We start from the raw sequence: 14,987 nt of genomic DNA on the forward strand, positions 1-14,987 counted from the left end.
GGAGCATGGGCACACCCCAGTCAAAATCCTCAGCCATAGCAGCAGCCAACACCTAATACATCTGAAGAAAGCTTAAGAACACAGGTAGCAGAGGGGGAAGGGGGTGGGGGGGGAAGGGAAGGGCTGCATGGAAAATGAATTCCCCCCTGGCCCTCTGCAGCAAACAGCAAAGCCTAGAAACAATCAGAAAAAGTCATACTAGAACATAGGCACAGCTATGCCTAGATCATCCTGACCAATGTCTGTTCAACCTCTTCTCAAGGAGGTCCAACACTTCCAATGATGAAGAGTCCACAGCTATTTAAGACAGTCTATTCTACTGCCCTCCCCACCCCCCAACTCCCCCTCATTTTAACAGTGACAGAGTTTTTCCTGATATTCAAGCTAAACCTACTTTGTGGCAACTTCAAGCCATTAGTCCATGTCCTACTCTCTGCTTCAAGAGAATAAAGGTGCTTCCCTCTTCTTTATGGAAGCCTGTCAAGTATTTGAAGATTGCTGTCATATCCTCTTAAATGCCTGTTCCCCAACTGAACATTCTTCAACCTCTCCTCCTATAATTTGCCTTCCAAGCCCTGTATCATTTTTGGCACTTGCCTCTGGACCCACTCTAACTTCTCCATGCCCTTTTTGAAATGTGGAGCCCAAAACTGCATGCTGTACTCCAGATGAGGCCTAACCAGTGTTGGGTAGAGAGGTACTATTATCTCCCATGTCCTACACCTAATGCTTTTATTGACGCATCCCCAAAAGCACATTTGCCTTTTGTGGACCTGCATCACACTACAGACTTGTATCACATCTGTGATCTACCAAGACTTCCAGGTCCTTCTCCACAGTGAGGCCATCTAGCCATATGTCACACATTTTTTATTTGTATTTATGATCATTCTTCCTCACATGTAGCACCTTGCATTTGTCAGTACTGAATTCCATTTTGTTAGCTCCAACCCAGCTTTCCAATCTGTCAAGATCCTTCTGAATTATACTCCCATCCTCCAATGTGTTCACAATCTTTCCCTTAAATTCATCTTAAATCAAATAATCTTCTTTGATATGTGCTTATTGTTTCCACCCACTCAGTGAAAAAATAAACCCAATTTTCAGATAAAGCATGTTTTGCTCCAGATGATAGCATTTAAATTTACTTTTATGTTACTTGCCTTAAATACAATTATTAGTGTAGACTGGAATATTACTCTGCTGTGTAGTACAGATTGCAATTAAAGTAAATTTTAGATCCATGGATTAGCAATATAGATGCCACCTGCTTTGATTATATTTCTGCTGGAAGCAGAGTGACACCTCTGAAACAAAATAGTTTATTTCCATGTATCCCTCATATTCTTAGATTCTGTCATACTATTGCCCATAAGAGAGAAAACACAGCATCACTGTTACACATCAACCTTTAGGTCCAGAATATATTGCAGAACTGATTCAAGGTCCACAGATGTCAACAGAAGTATTCCCATTTGACTTCAGAACACACTGTATGTACGTGGAGTCAATTCAGAACTTAGATTTTTAGAGCCAGGTTTTTCTTTTAACCTTTTATCCAGAAATGATCATGCCACTACTTTAATTCAGCAACAAAAACAACTATATACTAATCACCTAGCTCTAGATACAACCTGCCCATCCAAAGTAAAGATTGTCTTTGTGTAAACTATTTCAATTTAAATAAATATCCTACTGAGTCATTCCTCTGAAGTGAGAACATTGTAGTTAAAGAACAGGATTTAATTACTTGTAATCAAGTCATTGAGTAGATTAATAAAGTGTGAAAATGACCATCTTCTTTGTTTACCTATTTTCTAAGTACTTGTATATGTACATCTCCTAGTTTTCTGTATTTAGAATGAAATCCTGGTTCTATCATGGCCTGTGGAAGCTTTGCTATTGATTCAGTGATAACAAGATTTTAACTTCTACATGTGCCTATTATTCTACAAACTGTGTGATGGATTATGAAACTCTTTTAAAAGGGGGGAAGGACAAAACTCCTTTGCAAGAGTAAACGTACAATTCTCCTCTCCGTCTCTTATTGAGCCAGTGCATCTGAGCAGTGTATTGTAGTTTTCTTTGTTGCTTTTTTGCATTTAATTACACTTATAAACCAAGTTTGTTTTACTTTTGTTGTTAGGAACTTTACATTCATAAAATTTGAAGCCACATCTTATAGTATTAAAAAAGCAGCAAGAAAGGCCTTGTTGTTATAGGAGTAAATCCAACAAGAAGCACGGAGCTAGTTTTTGTCTAACAGAAGAAGAGGATGCCAAGCACTTCTTGCAGTTGTTCATCAAAGCATATGTTGGGTAATTTTGGGTATGCTGGGTAATTCTCCAACACAGCATTTTTCTATTGGGGAACAGCAATTGCTCAAAATTGGATGCCTATCTTGCAGGCATCATTTGACCCCTGCTGACTGCCTGCCCTTTGGGCAAGGGGCTGGACCCGATGATCTTGCATGGTCTCTTCCAGCCCTAATGTCTATGAAATCTATGAAATACATGAAATCTATGAAAATTAAAATCTGTGTTTCAGCTGAACATAGGATTTCCTTCACCTGGTCTCCTCCCATGGCTAGCTCCATAACAATCCACCTTGTAGCCTACTGTTGGCTATCAGCTTCCACAGCTGCAACCAAAGTAGATTGATTTCAACAGAAATCATACTTACTACTTATAAACTACAGGAGCACCATAAGTTTCAGCTCTCTGCATCCCACTGTACCATAAATAACCTGTTACCACAGGAATCATTTCCCATGGAAAAAAATAATAAAACCTAGGTAGTGGCAGTTGAGAGTGTCAGCAGATGCAAATAAACAGACAGTTAAAAATAAGAGGATAATGGGAATAGAGATGAAAATAAATCAAAGGTAAATCAAAGATACATCTGAAGAAACAATCATTTGAAACTGTACAGTGTCTCACTGTTCAGGTCTGTGTATGCTTTTAATTAAAGCACCTGTTGTAAATGAAGCATACAGTGTCTGCACATTGCAAGTAGGGCTAGCTGTGTGTCATTTCAATGGGTGTTTCATTTCAAAGCTGTTTTGACGTGTTTTGAGCTCAAAGCAGTGAAATCAAAACAAAACAAAAGGTTTTGAAACAGTTTTGAAAGTGTTGAAACATTTTGAGTTTTGAAGCCAGGCTTCCTTGAAGCTAAAGAGAAACTAAGGAGTGGGAGAGGGACAAGGGGGGGAAGGACTGCTCTGATATTGACAGTGTAGCTGACCAGTGACTGTGATCCTTCCTTGAGGCCCCTTCCAATCCCAGTGCTTGGGGGGTGGGGGGAGGAGGGGGGCAGATAAACAGCATAAAAAGCATTGTTTGAAATGAGCTTTCTCTATACCTTCACACTTACAAGTGACATGAGTTTTGCTCTGAACAGTTTGAGGTGCAGTTTCCCAGAAACCCCTGCACCTGTCTCCTTGAAACTTGGCAGGCTTCATGGCCTCAGCAGGGGCTACCATCCCTGCAGTTTTCAGTCCTGTGTGCCTTCACACTTACAAGTGACATGAGTTTTGCTCTGAACAGTTAGAGATGAAGTTTCCCAGAAACCCCTGCACCTATCTCCTTGAAACTTGACAGACTTTGTGGCCTCAGCAAGGGCTATCTTTTCTACTGTTTTTGTTTTAATCAGGCAAGAAATGACAAAGTTATAGGCATTTTCATGATTCCCCATTATAGCCTATGGGTAAAACGTTGAAATGCACAGACACAGCATTGAAACAGCAAAGCAGCTTCGACAAAATGAAACAGAACAGTGCTTCAAAACAGCAAAACAAAACACTGTCCCTTCAAAATGGTGAAACAGAAGTCAAAACAAAATGGTGCTGTTTCTCACAGCCCTAATTGCAAGGTCTAACATATGGTCCAGCTGTTGTAAGCAAACAGCAGACCAGTCTCTTCAGCCTGTAGCACTGCTATTCTCCACATGACAGATGGAACTTTATATTTTAACAGCAAGTTTAGAGCCAATTCCCAGGTTGCTCATTTCTGCCTTAAATCTAATATTGCCAACTACAGCTTTTTTAAAACAAGCCAACACCACCATTCCCCTGTCTTGTCACTAGTTTATCCCCTACACCAAAAGATCCTGGCCAGCAATTTGCAAGGTCCCACTTTATCACCTGCAAGATCAGTAGCTCAGTCATGCTAACATTTCAAATCTTGCATAATTATTTTGTAAGAAAAATAAAACAAAACCAATAGGGACTTCACATTTTCCAGAAAAGGTCAGTGTATACTTACATAATTTGAGGCAAGATCAGGATGAAGATAATCAATTCCTGTAATAAGACAATGAAACAAACATATAACCCAAAGGTTAAGAGTTTCAAAAAAAAATTTCACAATGACCGCCAAACACAAACATTTTCAACTGCTACTATAAGAAATGATAGTGAGGAATAATGCTAATCTCAAAGCTTGTCTGGAATTAAACACCAATTTTCAAAAGTAGGCTTTTAAATTAGGGTATCATTTCTGCTGCAGGCCAATTTAGGAGGTCTTAATAGAATATGTCAAAGTGGCAATTTGAATAACCAGAAGTAGAACTGAGCCACAAAATTTAGGAGCCTAGTTTGTAAATGGGATCATATACATTGAGAAGCAGAAGCTGTAGTAACATTTTACCTCCACATAATAACTGTCATCTGAAAGGCTCCCCAAACATCACTATATCTTGTTTTGATCCTACAGGTAGGTCGATTTAAAAGCAACTTCTGTACATACCCTAATAGTGTAAAATGGTACTATACAACAGTGTCGGGTATAAGAAAAGAATATCACTGCAAATGGAAACTGCAAAGGCAAATTAAGAAGGCAGAAATGAGGAAATTACTGGGGCAAGCAGGTCTGCTCCTGTGAATGTCCACTCTGGGAAGTTTTTAATGATAGATCAGACTGGTTACAAAATCTCAGAACATTCTCGGAAGACTGAACAATCAGCCTCCTGAGTATATAGCATGGTACTTGCTGAGGTTAACACTAGACTTGTGTGTAACACTTGCAAAAATACCAAAATATGATATATGAAATTCATCTGTTTGCTTTTAAATCTAGTCACAAGCCAGCAATCCCCTACAAATCAAATAAAGATCATGAATATTTTTTAATGTGAACTGGATGTAACACTACAAGAGTGAAAAATATATGGTTGCTCTGCACATGCTGTTGATCTTATAAGTGTTACTTCTTCTATTTAGTGCTTTGGGTCCTGTGATTCCTGCAGATAGCTGTGTGCAGGGGGACCTCTGCACCTGCAGCTTTGATAATCCCAATAAGAAGCCACCTGGATACAGGGTCTCCCAATACTAGGAGCACTGTGCAGATTCAAAATCTGAGAGATTCATTAGGTAGCTCAAGAGTTACTAGAAATAACTACTGGAGCAAAACAAATAATTCATTAGAAATATTTTGCTCGATAGCATTCATCTATATTTCAACAGTAGACAGCTCCCTGAGCATGTATTCGCTTAGGAAATTATTTACCAAACAATATGAACAATTCTTGGTTTGCAAACAGTTTATTCTGACTACTGTAATTTGACTTGAGTTCGATTAGCCTTTACTGGATATGGAAGTCAAACAGAACATTTCTGTTTTTAACTGGATGAGCCCAGGAACAGTTATTCCTGTTTATGAATTCAGAACTGACTTTATACAGCATTTGCTTAAGGTCTGTAGAGTTAGTGAAAATGTCTGCAAGGGGTATGTTGGTATAGTCACAGGGCATGTCTACACATTACATTAATGCAAAGCAATAAACTCTGGCGCATAGCACACCATAATTTATTCCTCCTGGGTACCACATTTACATGTGCATCTGGGACCTCAGCATGTTGAGCCAGGTCAGAGCAGCCCCAGCTGGCAGGAGGCCAGGGGGTTACGCTGCCAGCCCAGGGCTGCTCCAACCTGGCTCAACATGCTGCAGAGGAGGTGGCTGGGGCACAAGGGTGCTTCAGTGCAGGGCTAGGTAGCGGGCAGCCCCCATACTGAAGCATATTCTTACTCCAGCCAGTCCCAGCAGCATCTACACATGCATTGCTTTTGTGCTAAGGAACCCTACCACAGGACAGTACTTGTATTTACAAGTACTAACCTATGGTGGAGTGAATTTGCTTACTGTGGTCTAATAGGACTGAATATGTAAATATGGACACTTTACTGTGGAGCTAAATAGGCAGCTTCACAGTAAATGTCTTGTGTAGACATGCCCACAGAGCACTAGTCAATGTACGGAGCCAACTCTCCTTCCACACTCCACTCTAAATGCTTCATCCAATGAACCAGTTCCCTCCCCCCACTCACCCCCAGGTCCCAGCCTAATTTGGCCTGAACTTCAATCATCTTATTGTCATCCTGGTAAATATTGTGCCTAGTCACTGAAGGTGAAATTTTTGCCACGTTGGACTAACAAAAATGAGACACTAGGCTTAAAACAATTCACATACTGTCTCATTCACATACCACAATGCAGTCTGGTTAACTATGTACCCAGCAGCCTCATTTCAATTTTTAACAGGAGGGTGACAGACTAGAACAAGGACAGATCTCAACAGATCCCTGAAAATACAGCTGGCTTCATTTTTTTAAATTTTTTTTTAGCACTATTCAGTCACTATGGAAAGCATACTACAAAATTTAGCTAGCAAAAAACTGAAGAAAGAATTCTACAGACTTCTTGTATTTGGACAATCTAACCAATCCATGCAAAGCACACCTGTGTTTTCAACCATGGATTGTATCTTCTGTATCCCTTACACCTAGCCCTAAACTATTAATTTATATAACATGCAGGTCTCTATGGGCATTCACTAGGGAAGTGTTAAATTATTTCAGCCCCATGTGCACTTCGAAAATACGTTAACCAGGAAAAATGCTCTCATATCTATTCTCTGCGAGGCAATAAACTTCCTAGCCAATTCCCACTGAAGCAAGTCCTATTGGTTTAATGGCCTTTGGATTGATTCCTACAAAGAACTGTGTGTGTGACAATTAGGGGTTACTTTTATAGGTACAGGCATTGGCACTTCAGTGGCTATTGTGCAACACTACACTTAAAACATCTTTCCTTGTAGAATGAAAGGACTTTAAAGAGGCTGGTAGACATTTTTGCCATGGTCATCAATCCAACATACTTTATTATTATTATTATTATTCATTAGAATACATGAAGAAAGCTATTTTAGTTATCAGATTATTTTATACACCTTGGAATCTTCACTTACCATCATCCATAATTCCTATAGTAACTCCTTTCCCTGTATATCCCAGCTCCCAGGCTTCAGCTACATTAAGATCAAGTCCAGGAGTCCCATCTGCTTGACCAGTGTTGATCTAATACGTCAAGTGAAAAGTAGAAAATCCTTATTTATTCTATGCGTAGTCAAATTTCTACAGTCATTGAACTTCTGCCCAATACCTAGTGTGTATATACACTAGTGAAATATATCTCACATTAGTATAAAATATAAAATAGAACAATAAACTCAGAAGCAGGAGAATTCACAACAGCAGAAGAATTAAGAACAAGCATAAAGTACAATCCTTACTTAGGACCTGATCTCACAAGCATGGGCAGAATTTTCACTGAAGTCAGGACTAGGTTTAGGCTCCATTCCAAAAATGCACTTATCTACAAGTCCAAATGAAATGCACTTATCTACAAGTCCAAATGAAGCACTCCTAACCTTAAAAAAAACATGTTTAATTCCTTTGTTGGATCAGGGACCTCAGATAGGGAGCTTAGATACCACCTTGTTGGTCTGATGATGGAGTGTACAAGCTTATCTTAAATATATTCTCAGATATATTCACATTCAAATACATTCTCATGGGCTGCATCTACATGAGATGCTGACTGCGCTGTAGCTCATTACTAGCGTGCAGTAGCGTTGCGTGGCACAAAGCATGATGTGGCACTACTGCACAGTAGTAATGAGCTACTGTGCATCAGCATCACCTAAAAGCTGTTGGGTGATGCTACTGCACTGTAACTCCGGTTACTCCATAGTCATTTAGTACTTGTGTATACATATGTGCATACAAGTACTAAATGACTGTTCAGTAACAATTACACAGTCAGTGTCTCATGTAGATGCAGTCACAAATACCAAGAATAATGTAAGAGTGATGGATATGATTGCAGGAGAGCTGGGTAGCCCAACAAGTCATCTTCTTAAACCAACATTAAAGGTGGTAGATGTACCATTTAACATGTTTCTGGCTGTAAAACATTTCAAAAGAACAACACTTCAGCCAGAGGATATGCATGCAGACCCTGTGGCATCTCCAAAATCACCTTGGCTACATGCCAAAATTGACTTTTTTGTTTTAATTTTGCAGTTCAGGCCAAAATGTAGCTTTTTTGACCCCTAAAATGAATTTTTTTGCAAGAGTGTCCCCCTTCCCCCTGCAGCATTTTTCAGATCAGTTCAGCATAACACAGTACTATGATTCCATAGTGAGATATTTGTCCTATTCTATATAACAGGGAGCTCCTTAAGACACAACATGGAGATCTGATGGGGACATACATAATCAGCTTTAGTAATCATGTCTGCACTGCACAAGTTCTCACACAACACCAAGTTATAACTTTGTTTCATAGCCCAGCGAGTCCTTCTTTTGATTTCACTGAGCCAAAGTCAGGTCCCAGCATTCATGAGGAGTCTCTTGGAATAATTTCGAAGTTCTAGTGAGAAATCTGGAAGACATGCTCACAGAACAATGAAACAAGAAGGAATAACATGGAAGCAAATTGGTTATATATTATTACTCAAGATCTCACTTAAGAACTAAAATTGAATTGCTTACCAGGTACCACTGTTTTGTAAATAAAGGATCGTTCATGTTAATGTCGATTTCATTGATATCTCTATAGCCTCGCTTTTTTCTGTTAAAGCCTTCCTGCTGCACAGCCTTCTTAACCTGGAATAGCAATGTTTACAATATTAACACAACATTTGTAATATCAGAGGGTTTTGTTTCTGCTATATTGTTTTTTCTTAGCAAAAAAATTAAGTCCTCTTCATAGTTCTTCATAGTTTAGCCCTCCTAACATGAGGCTATGGCAGTGGGTCTTGACCTTTTTAGACTCAATGCACTCCTTGTAAAATGCTAGTTCTTAGTTTTCTCTTGGTTTTTGACAACAGAAAATACTAAAGCAATTCTTCTGTAGTAAAGATATTAGAGGGCGCATCCAGATGAGCGCAACCATGTAGTATGTGGTGCTGCAAACACATCTGCAGCACCACATACCACACACTCAGGTGTCCTCCACGTTGTAATGGTATGCTGACCATACATGCAGCTGCTGTGGTTTTTTTCTGGATATCCAGGGGTCAAAAAAAACCATGGAAAGAAAAAGCAGAGCACCGCACACATGGGCAAGTGTGTGCTGCTGAAAAGTGGTGTGGAGCCACCTGCAGCCACACTGCAGCTGCCAGCCAGGCTCTGCTCAGCAGGATCACCAGGATCACCACTGCTGCAGCCCCAGGAGGCCCTAGACCCCAGGTAAGGCTGGTGCGGTCAACACCAAAGCGTGCATGGCACCTGCATTCTCTGGGGACGAGTAGCTGCAATGCAAAGTGTACCACTGCCACTTGTCCCCAGGGAACCAAATGTTCATGCTCATCTGGATGTGGCCACAAACACCAAAGCAGTTCAAAATGTTTTTAACAGTATGAATTCCTATTTGAAATCTCTGGGTTTACCTTTTGACTCATGCTTGCATATTTAGCAATGCTAACAATGTTTGGCACTCTTAGGCACCTTTAAAAGGACCTTAAGGGACCCCAGGGTGCCACAGTACCCTGATTAAGGATCACTGGGTTATGGATTATATGATTTTGGATTACATGGAGGTGAACTAACCTTAGCTTTCATTTTTTTAGACTTTCAAACAATACATTTCTAAAGTCAGCCCCTGTTTTCTGCATTGAATGAGACACACAGTTTGTAACATCTTTCTTCCAAAATACATTGATACCAAATAAATATTATATGATTTATGGGCCATCACCTGTGCAGTTGAACATCTCAATGTTTTATTAGTAAGGAATCAATTGTTATGAACATTGTTATAATAAATATATTGTAGTAAAATGCATATAATGCCAAGAAAGATTAGCTGTAAGAAGCAGCTAAAATTGTCACTGAGGTTAGAATATACGAAAATATTATGTTTAAATAGAACAGATCAAGTCACAAACATGAGAGAGATAAATCATTTTTTGAAGTATACAACTAGACATTAAGGCCCAGATCCACAAAGGTGTTTAGTCACTGAGTTCCCATTTAAATCAATGGGCATTTGGTGCACACGTACCTTTGTGGATCTAGTATTAATGCCGGGTCATAATGAACTTCTGTGCAGCAATATGGGATGGGAGACTACTGTTCACATGGTGACAGAACCAGCATCAAATACTCAACTAGTATAAATCACTGCAGATGGTGAGGCCCCAGGAAAATATTCCAGAGCTATTTCAGTGACTATACTCTCTGTGTGTCAGTGAAAACACACAATACCCCAAATGATGAGGAAGGCTGTACTGGAACAGAATGAGACCATTATACAATGTTCTAGAAATGGAGTGTTCCACTCATCCCCCATTAGACCGGGAAAGATGAGCATTAAAGCCTGTGTTGCACTTTTAAGCTACTAAAACGAAATACTTTACACCATACATAATTAACTTGAGGAACTGTCTACTAGGTGAAACTGTTGAAGCAGAATGCTTAAGAAGTTTCTAAAAAAGGATCTAACAGAGAAAATTCAATATTGGATCTGAAATTTCTTTAGTTTAGTATACAGAAACATTGACAGTTTGTTTTAATTATGATTTTTGGTATATTTCTTAAAGGCCCATCTTAAAAGATTTAAAACTTTATGAGGATCACAGCTTTCATAAACCCCCCCCCCCAAGGATCTAGGTTTTCTTATGCTTTCTAGGTTTCCCATGCTTACAAGGAAAAGCTTAAAAATTATGAGCACCAGAAAGGCTCAGAAAAAAAACTGGCAAAGAACAAGAACCTATAACATACGTTTTTACCAAAAAAAGATTACAAATTATTATTAAGTCATTTGCAAGACTTTTGGCTCCAATACATACTTTTTAAATGTGTGAGGCTATCAGAAGGTATAATAAAATAGGAAAGAGCACATGAACCCTGTTGCATTTAACAGGCCAGCCACTAATTCACAAAAATTAAAAAGCTATTTCCCCTATAAGCTACTTCACCTTTACTTATAATGACAGTACTCTGAAACACCTAGTACTAGCCTGCATCAGAGACAGAATACTAAAAGGTATGGACTACTGGTGTTTTTTAGTATGACCATTTTGATAGTCCTGAAAACCAATTGCATTAAGTCTACTGCTTTGACTAAAAGTAGAAGAAGAGTGATGTTCCCTTCATAAGGATGTTATTTGCTTGTATTTATTTGTGAAGTTTCATTGAAAGTGAAGAAAAGAAACAATACTAAGTAAATGAAAAAGAGGACAGGGATTAAGTAGGAACCACATGTGGGCATATCTACAGATTTGTTAATGCACCTTTGCTACTGCGCATTAAGTTTAGTACCTTTATTATGAAGTACCAGACAAAGGAGCAGTAGATGTGCTAATGTGGAATAACAAAGGTGAACTTTTTATTTGTAACATTTAATAAGCAATAGACTAATTCTACTGGGCATTAGCATGGTTTTTGCCATGAAATGCTAATGTACAGTAGAACAGACCACTGAACATTAAGGTCTCTCATGTAGATGCACCCCGTGAATACTTACTTATATCAGATATTTTTCCTGAGGGAGAGAGACTGGGGCACATCTACCTTAGACACTACATCACTGTAGCTATGAGCTATGCAATGTAACTCATCGCTACAGCGACATAGTATTGGCAGGCATTAACTGTGATACTGCTGCTACTGTGGGGTTAAAAATGATTCATGCGCCACCAGAACTGCACAGTACTGGTGAGTACTGCACAACCATTTAGTACTTGCTAAAGCTAAAGCAAGTACTGAATGACTGTGCAGTACTAACTGCGCAGTCAGGGTATGTGTAGATGCACCCAGGGTTGAGCAGATTGTTTGACGTCTCTAAAATATGTGTTGGTGATGTCATGGAGACAACAGAAAGGTCTCCTATGATTACGCCTTTGTCAGCTACCACCTCTGCCTCTACTCTTGCTATTCCGACCAGCAAGCTGTCATCACATAAAATAATTAAACAACCAAAATCAACCTTTACTTCAGAAGACTGCCAGTGAAAAAGAGCTCAAGTGTTTGTACTCCCACACAAGCCTGCTGTCTCTATAGGACCTATTGCATTAAGGATCCAGTATAATAGGAGCTCTAGTCATTAAACAGCAATGATTTGCTTCTGTATGTTTTTTCTTTAAAATGGCTTGGAAAAGAGATGATACAGGACACATCAAAATTGGTCCCAACTGCTTTGATTATCCAGCATCATCCAGTTCACCTAGTTTTGAATTATTAGTCATTATACTCTGAAAAGATATAACAAAAATGGAGATATATTCCTTTAACAAAGACCATTGTACAGGAAGCTTTCTGAAAATTGTACATAAATAAGATGCATCCAGTGAAGTGAAACCCAAATATAAGATAAGCGTGTTCTTACCTCATGCTGCTGTAATTATTAGCACATAAAATCCTAGGGAAGATAGGGCATGTGTAGTTGTAGTTTTTGCATGAGTTAGTACATCCAGGTTATCCTTCAGCTCCCCCAAACCTTAAGAAAGCTATGAATTGCCTTGTCTTTCTATGAGATAAGAATACACCTTTTCTTTTAGACAGGTGATTAGCTGTGTTACTCTTAATGTATTAGTCTTAAAGTAGGCAGAAGGTAGAGCAGGGTGGCACCTTAAAGACTAACTAGATATTCTATCACTGACCTCAGAGTAGCCATCCCTAAACCAAAACACTTTAAAATCTAACTTGTATCCACAGACAGGATTGTGTCAACCATGGTCTCAACAGGAACTGTGGTTTCTTATTCTGTTGCCTGGACTAGGTGCTAACTCCAACCTCCTTTAAAGTGTTAACTGACTTGTTCCTCTCAAGTGATACAATCAACCTGCTCTTTACCTCTCTTAGCAGTGTCTCCTTTCTCCACCCCTTTCCATTCTGTATAAATCCCTTTCTTTCTGCTAGTCCCTTCATAACATCTGACTAAGTAGATTGTTGCCTAGGAAAGCTCATGCCTCTCTGAACCAGTTCATGCCATTATGTCCTACCTTCTACCTATTATTTAGTGAAGTGGTAACCAAAACATGTACTAATCTCAGGTTCAAATGGTATCTTCTCTTTCAAAAATTCCCTAGAATATATTTCATATGTTATGTAAAATAAAACAGGTTTTAAAATCCTTGGATAGATGGGTGTGGGGTGGGTGACCTAGGGTTCCCTTTGATGAGCTATCATATTAAAACAGAGCCAGCTGTCCCATCTACATTATGATTTTAAGCAGTTAAACTATAACATTTTAGCTAAAAACATTTTCTCATGAAGGATCTTGAAGTTTCAACTCTTTTTATGATAGAGAATTTAAAAAGTCTTTTGGGGCATATGCTGATCTCCTTTTTGCCATCTGTGAAGACAAAGAAACTCCATTAATTTCATGGATTGGGCTTCAATCCTGCAAACACTTGCACACGTGGCCTTATTAGCCTGCAAACATGTCTTCAAAATAACATAAGTAGGACAGCATTTGCAATGTCAGGGCCTTAAGCTGTGGAAAATAGCATCTTTATAGGGTTAGTTTTGTGAAGCATGGCACTTATTACTAATCAATTGAGAAACAAGATTTTCTTTCTAAGAAGGCATATAATTTTCCTCTTTTCATAGCCTGGATCATTTGTCAACAGTAATGGCCTTTTGTTTCTTTTTTTCTTATACTCTTCTGGTAAGCACACAGTTTAAATGATGAACGAAGTTGGAACATTTCAGTTTTTATTAGCATGTGACTAAGTCATTTACGAGTTCCTAGCTGTGTTCTAATTAGAGAAAAGGGTCATATATCAGAGAAGGTAGACCATGGATGATAAAACAGCTACAAGGAAGAAAAGGATCAAGCATTGATTTTTAATATACTTCCACTTATGCATGGTGCATAAAGTAACTTGGATGATAATAAACCAGCAGGAGACTGATGCAGAACAAATTAACAAAAACTCAATTGACTGCAGCACTGCTCCAGGAGGGCCAAAAACCACAGCACTGTAACCTTGCTCCCAAAAATGCCAAGGAAATCAGGTCCTCATTTTGAAAGAATGGGGTTAATTGCGCTGTCAAGTTCCCGCAGTTAAATGACTATGTGTTATATTGAGCATAAATGACAAATTTACTAAAATTATTCCAGCGGGTGAAGAGAAGCCGAACAGCACATGCAGCCCTGGCTTCAAGAATCAGAAGTGGTCTTTGCATGTGAAAAAAAATAAAGGAGTCCAAGTTGAATTCCAAGAAAAAGAAACTTTTTGCTACTGAGACCTATAAGGTACTTTTTTTTAAATATCAGAACAAACTACCATCAACAGAAATGATGGATTATCCATCTCTTCAAGTCAGGGCTGGATGACTTTCTGAGGCACAAGTTACTGGCCTCAGTACAGGTCTAACTGGGTGAAAGTCAATGGCCTTTGTTATAAAGAGGTCAGACTAAATGATTAAATGATTCCTTCTGGTCTTAAAATCTACTAATTATACAGTGGAATAGTTTCCCAAGAAAAATGACTGAATCTTATGGAACTATACAGAACAGTCTGGACAAAATTTCTGTTGTTGGGGAAACCTCTCCCCCTGGATTTGGTGAGAGATGGTCCTGATTCTTACTATTGCTAAAGTTATTTCATACTTCCGAATAGCATGATGTGGGCAATTCATACGTCTGATTTTTTTCAGAGCAATCTAAGAGATCTGAACATTCAATTTCCATTAACA

At 38.9% G+C, this 14,987-nt stretch overlaps 1 protein-coding gene across 1 annotated transcript in view; it reads right to left on the bottom strand.

Moving 5' to 3' along the window:
- The window catches only part of PCSK2 (proprotein convertase subtilisin/kexin type 2), a 190,286-nt gene that overhangs the window by 92,060 nt on the left and 83,239 nt on the right, over positions 1-14,987 (bottom strand). Inside the window, exons 3-5 of the mRNA XM_006260699.3 lie at positions 8,832-8,945; positions 7,244-7,352; positions 4,263-4,300 (exon numbers count right to left, since the gene is read on the bottom strand). Coding sequence (XP_006260761.2) covers positions 4,263-4,300; positions 7,244-7,352; positions 8,832-8,945 — 261 coding nt within the window. The remainder of the gene's footprint in view (positions 1-4,262; positions 4,301-7,243; positions 7,353-8,831; positions 8,946-14,987) is intronic.

Source organism: Alligator mississippiensis, chromosome 1, assembly GCF_030867095.1.
Source record: "Alligator mississippiensis isolate rAllMis1 chromosome 1, rAllMis1, whole genome shotgun sequence".
NCBI classification, from domain to species: domain Eukaryota; kingdom Metazoa; phylum Chordata; order Crocodylia; family Alligatoridae; genus Alligator; species Alligator mississippiensis.